General features: G+C 42.1%; 1 protein-coding gene across 3 annotated transcripts in view; it reads left to right on the top strand.

Annotated features, from left to right (window-relative positions):
• Positions 1–2,237: 2,237 nt before the first annotated feature.
• Positions 2,238–6,000, top strand: part of wwtr1 (WW domain containing transcription regulator 1) — a 38,534-nt gene continuing 34,771 nt past the window's right edge. For 2 of the 3 annotated variants that reach the window (XM_036586260.1, XM_036586261.1), the window contains exon 1: positions 2,238–2,949. In XM_036586260.1, the coding sequence (XP_036442153.1) occupies positions 2,537–2,949 (413 nt within the window). In that variant the 5' untranslated portion in view covers positions 2,238–2,536. The remainder of the gene's footprint in view (positions 2,950–6,000) is intronic. The other variant, XM_036586259.1, reaches the window with a different exon arrangement.

The raw sequence follows: 6,000 nt of genomic DNA, 5'->3' as shown, positions 1-6,000 counted from the left end.
CCTGGCCACCCTGGTAGTTGCATCATGTGCCCTGGAAGAGAGCGTCTACAACTCGCACTGGGCCAGCGTGGGTCAGGGTGCACACCACTAGTCCAGTGGCAAAGCTCTTTCCTTAACACTGAGCTTGCCCAAGGTGGGGGGAGAGTTGCAATCCTTGTCATTCTGAGATACCGCAGAGACGTTCAGGTGAGGTCGGATGAGGAGACGTTGTATATTCTGAATCTCCAGGCAGCTCCATCTTAGCCTTCAGCTCACATTGAGCAGCAAGCTTAGCCAGCACAAGCTTCAGGGCATTTTGAACCTTCGTGCTATTGCTGTGGACTGAGTGCTTGCCTTGGAATACCAGGGTGAGGTGGAAAGAGGCTCTAGACACCTGGCTGAGAAAAGTTGTTCTGAAATTCTGTGTCCGATGCCAGAGTGGAAAGCACATCTGTGGCTCCATCCACTGTAAAATCTGAATCTCCAGGCAGCTCTGTGGAGGCCTCTTGAACTCTGGCTCACACTGAGCACTAAGCTGGTTATTAAGTTCTTTGAAAAGGGTCCTTAGCTGAGTCATCAGAAAATTAGTCCATCCATTTAGTTAATACAGTGGACCATTTTTTCTTACATGCTCTATTTGGGGGCCACTTGGTTGCTTTCCTTGCTTTCCTTTCCATTGCCTTCCTTTGCTCCTGAATTCCAGGCCTGCTGGTCTGTCTTGGCGACAAGCTAAGGGGATGATTGTGAAGATTATGCATGGGTTAACCAGTGCTTGATGGAGGTGGTCTAACCCAAGGTAATACATGACCGGTATTAGCACCATGTTAGTTGTGGCATGCTATCTGACCGTATTGTGAAAACATCCAGTTCCAATGTGGGTTGGTTGAGGCTTCTGGAATCTGAGATACTCACCTGAAGGTTGGTGGCTAAGCTTGTTCCCCAACACAGAGATGCTCTAGGTGTGGTCGGACAAGGAGTCAGTGACCACAGCCCATAGAAGATAAAAGAGTTTCAAAGCTCTGACACTATGAAATGGTGTTGCCGGGCTGCATGGTCGGTATGATGGTGAGAAGTTTGCAGTGAGTGACAGGATGTTATAGCCTTTGTGACATCACGTACAGGGGTCACAGGGTGACTCTTTTGGTCTGAAGCTGCATAAGCAGGGAAATATCCACTCAGTAAGTATTGTCAGGAGATATGAAACAAAACTAAAAATCAAGCTCCACTCTTGCTTCAGATTAAAAAAAAATCTGCATGTTTTTCTGTCTATATTTGACTGTGACTGGACAACTCAATGCTATGGGTCTAAACGAATATGTAGCTCTCAAGAAGCCTTTTCTGAGAAAAGGAAATAGACCAAATTAAAAAAAAATCACAAATTAAACAAAGAAGCTGCTGGTGTTTGCAGAACAATAGACTGGCCATCACAGAGCCCAACATCACTAAATGTGTTTGGGATTATTTGGATTATGAGAAGCAGAGAATGCAACCAACTTCTAAGACTGAACTTTGGAGGTGTGGAAAAATATCACTGCAGGTTTCATTGAAAAAAAGGAAACTGTAATAAGGGCAAAGGGTGGACACATTCAATACTGGCAAATTTCTATATTTTATTTAGTTCTTGAGGTTTCTATGTTTCTATTTTTTTTTTCAACTGAAAATTATTACTTTTTTATTTACCTTAAATGAAGGGTGGTCTCTGTCTTTTGCACAGTAGTTTAATTGCTTGAAAACTATGCGCAGAGAGAGAATTCTTCCTCTCTGCCTGAAGAAACAACTCTTTCAGCACTTTACCCATATTAATATGTAAGTAAATAGGATGGTGCGGTAAATGTTTTATCATCATATTAATCAATATAAAATGAATAACTTTTTCCAGCTGAATGCTGAAAACAAAAAGGAGAAAATTTCACTTTCTTACTAGCAGTGGTTATTGCGGTAATTTAGTTGAAATATTATTAGTTATTTTTAGATAATGAATTATCTTAATTGTTTTCTGTGTTGTTATTTTTATTATTATTTATTACGCTTACTTTATTTTCAGTTGAAAGAGAACGTTTGTATAAAACTGAGAAAACTGGGCGTTACTACATAAAATAATATTTTTACGCCTAAAAGTTGAGCAAAAGTAGGCTGCTTTGTCTAGTTGTCTAGACCAGGATAATCCACTCGTCACTGAATAGATTTGTGGCAACTAAAGTGCATGGTAATGTTCCAGGCGTGGCCTTATTAATATTCATGAGGACGTGCTGACACAAGCTCCGTGGGAAAAAAAGTTTGAGTTTACAAAGTTTCCGACGACTGGAGAGACAGCAGCAGTAGAGCAGGCAAAGAGGAGCAGAGGCGAATAACCTTGAAACATTTTCATCTGTATAACCATAGGAGATGTTTTTCAGCCTTATGTTAACTTTCTTAAGTTAGAAAAAAAAATCACTGCAGGCCTAAACTGTTTTGGTGAAAACAGGCCTCTCTTCTTTTTTAGCAGCTTCGTCTGGGTGTTTTGAGGCGAGAACACCGTCGCTTCTCCCCTTCTCCCAACTTTTTTCCGCCGAGCGAAATGAGCAACAACCCAGTCCAGCCTCTGCCGGGCCATCAAGTCATCCATGTGGCGAAGGACCCGGACACGGACCTTGAGGCGCTCTTTAACGCGGTCATGAACCCCAGGCCGAGCTCCTGGAGGAAGAAGCACTTGCCCGAGTCCTTCTTCAGGGAACCGGACTCAGGCTCGCACTCGCGTCAGTCTAGCACGGACTCGGGCAGCGGACCGGCCAGGCTGGCGGCGCAGCACGTGCGCTCGCACTCCTCCCCCGCAAGCCTGCAGCTCGGCCCGGGGGCAGGGGCAGGAGCCGGACCGAGCCCTTCTCACCACGTACACATCCGTCACCAGTCGTTCGATGTCACTGATGAGCTGCCACTGCCCCCTGGGTGGGAGATGGCCTACACTTCCAACGGTCAGAAGTATTTTCTCAAGTAAGTGTAATATTGTTCTAATGTGAACTTTACTATAGCCATCAATTTCCCAACTGTTATGAAAACCTATTGAATCTGTTAGATGTTTCGCCCACAGTCACTAACAATGTACATTAGACATGGAATTATGCCAGTTCTTATTTTCCGATACCGATATTGAAACCATAAGTATCGGCTGGTGCCAATCTAATGTTTTTTTCTTCTTAATACTAAGCTTTAAAATAAGCCACTTTTATTGAAGCACTTTCCTTAGGACAAGCATTTGAAAGTAGGCTACAAGGCTTAGATGAAGAATGCTCGAGATCGAGTTTCGCTGTGATCTCTGGTCAGGTAGTGCGAATCAAGGTGTGCTGACAGAAAACTCGGCCATGTTATCTGGGTGGATCAGTAAAGTAAAAACACCAGTTCACCATGTCCTACACCTTTTACGCAGTGATCAAGACTCTTTCTCACCCTGATAAAAAGGTTTGTTAACACATCTTTGCAGGCCCCCATCTTGACATCTTGCTAACTTGAACCCCCTGGTCCGGCTCATTGTAAATTAGCATTTTGAGTCTGTTCTCTGTAGGAATGAGGGGGGTAAGCAAACCTTTTCTTCTTAAGCCCTAGGGACACAATGGTTATCTTGGTACAGTTGATAAGTCACTAAGGCTGTGCTTAGCTCAGTGGGGTGTCCACTGTAGGATTCGTAAACTGAGAACCTCCTACAACATACCCGCAACTTGTACTGGGGTGATAAAAGAGCGAGATTAGGACACTGTAATTTTGCTGCTGTATGTAATCCACATCAGGTTTACATGTGTGTTAAAACAGCTGCCCTGAAAGTTTCCCATTCCTGCCCTACAGGGGCTATCAGATGTTGTTTAGGATTAAAGCAGTCTTAATTTATTCATTTATTGCATCAGGTTGATCATATATAATGTATGATATATTTTTGTCTGTAGCAACATCACTCATAAACCTATAAATATTACAGTGTAGCACTGTATTTAAAGCAGAAGGGTGTAAGTGATTTGCTTTGGCGCACGTTCAGAAGACTGGTGCTGTTTCGGCATCTGTGCGGATGTAGGGTTCTTCTCTTTCCGAACAGCCTTGCTACATTTAAAGCAAACATGTTAGTGCCTGCCACACATTCAGTTGGCACCTCCACCATCAACAAAGCTGCAGTGCTGGGCCTCCCTCCACCCTGCAATTAAACATTCAGGAAAACAAAAGTCTGCGTGTCGTTGGTAATTACTTATTCAGTTAATGCCCCTGCTGCCTCTGCACACCTTGGAAAGCCTGTGGGTGTTTTTGAGGAAGCCTATTAATACCTGAAATAATGGTCTTCCCGGTATTCAGTCTTCCATATTATTCCTTACTACTTCCTGCCACCGACCCTGAGCTTAAACATTGACAGAAGATTATCTTATAATATCCATGAGCTTATTTCCTTTGTAGGACAGTTGACAGTAACTTATTTTAGAAGTTAAGCACTGAAAATACAACACTATCCTATTGAACCACAGATAGTAATGACTGTTTGAAGTATGATCTTGCACTCTAACAAAGTGATATAACTTGTCTTTCCTCTCTTTGGTAAATTTAAGTCTTTCACCACCCCCAACCCCTCTACATGCACGGCTCCAAAAGCATCTTTCACTAGCTTCAAAAGCATCAATGTGCAATCTGCAGATCCACCGTTGATATTTACACCACGTCAAACCTGTTTTGGTTCTGGATAGGGTTTTTCAGTGTTTTTTTCCGAAGCCACAAGAAGAGCCTTGTATCCTCTCAGTATTTGAAAGTGAGCTGATTGCTAAAGTATGATGAGTGACGGGCCCAGTAATGGCTAGTTTTAAGTGATGGCACGCTTGCTGCCGTAACCCAGACTAACCCAGAAGTAATGAAGTTCATGAAATTATTGCAGTGAGCATCAGCTGTGTTGGTGTTGTAGAGGAAATCAGAATTTACAACCTCTATGTTCAGTGAGGCGGTAAGAGCAGAGCTTGCAGCTCACTAAAGACGCTGGAAGCCTTTTAAATACACAATGTGAAGAAAGGGGATTATGAGGCATTGAATTTTTCAGAACTCTTTCATGCTGAGGCAGTCTGTAATCAAGCGTCTCTGTAATATCTCAGAAAGCTTGGAATCCTCAAGGCCTGTTCTGGACTTTTTTCTTTTCAGATTCTGTAATTGTTTTTCAGCTGTGTACAGTGTGTTGGTACAATCATTGTTTGCACTTGGCCTGTTACTGTTCCTGTTAAGACTGGTTGATTGTTCCTGTTGAGTCTGAATTGAATATGAATTATCAGAAATTCTTAGAAATATTTGGGGTTTGTATTCAGGTTGGACATTTATACTGAAACTTGTGTAGTTTTTGAGTTTTCGTCTCCAGCTGAGTAGGGTACGCCCGCTCTGATAATAGGTAATAATAAGTAATAGTTAATGAATGGATGTGCAGGTTGGGGAACATGTGATGCAAGAGGCTCTCTTTGATAAAGCCCAATGCATCACAGAAATGAGGGCTATCATTTGAGCTACAAATGTTACAGCAAACCATCCGTTAACATAGTCTTTTTTTTTTTTTAAACCAAAAACTGAGAAACTAGTCACCCAAAGTGCCTTGTTGTAGACACTGACTGCCGGGTTACCTAAAAAGAATAGAGGCAGTTGGCTTCCTAAAACTAAATTTTTCCCCTCACAATTTTTTTTTGAAGTTTAGTTGTGTGCAGGTTTAGAATCAGAATCACTTTATTTCATCAAGTATGTTACACATACAATGAATTTGTGTTGGTGAGTGCACACATGTATGACATGTAACTTACTGAACAGATCAGACAAGCAGACTGTTAAGAAATATTTCACTAAGGGAAAATTAAAATAAAAATACAATAAATAGAATAAAGAATAAGACCTTGTCCCAACAGAGGTAGTACAGTTAATTTAGCTGAAATATAAACGAGGGCATGGTGTATCCTCCCATTCTAAAGCTTATCTGGGGGCTGTAGCATGCAGACTGCCCTTGACTGCTCATTGTATCAGGCACAGGAGGTAAAGGCAATAGAAATT

Source organism: Colossoma macropomum, unplaced genomic scaffold (assembly GCF_904425465.1).
Source record: "Colossoma macropomum unplaced genomic scaffold, Colossoma_macropomum, whole genome shotgun sequence".
Taxonomy (NCBI): domain Eukaryota; kingdom Metazoa; phylum Chordata; class Actinopteri; order Characiformes; family Serrasalmidae; genus Colossoma; species Colossoma macropomum.
This window is presented reverse-complemented; position numbering and strand designations above follow the sequence as displayed.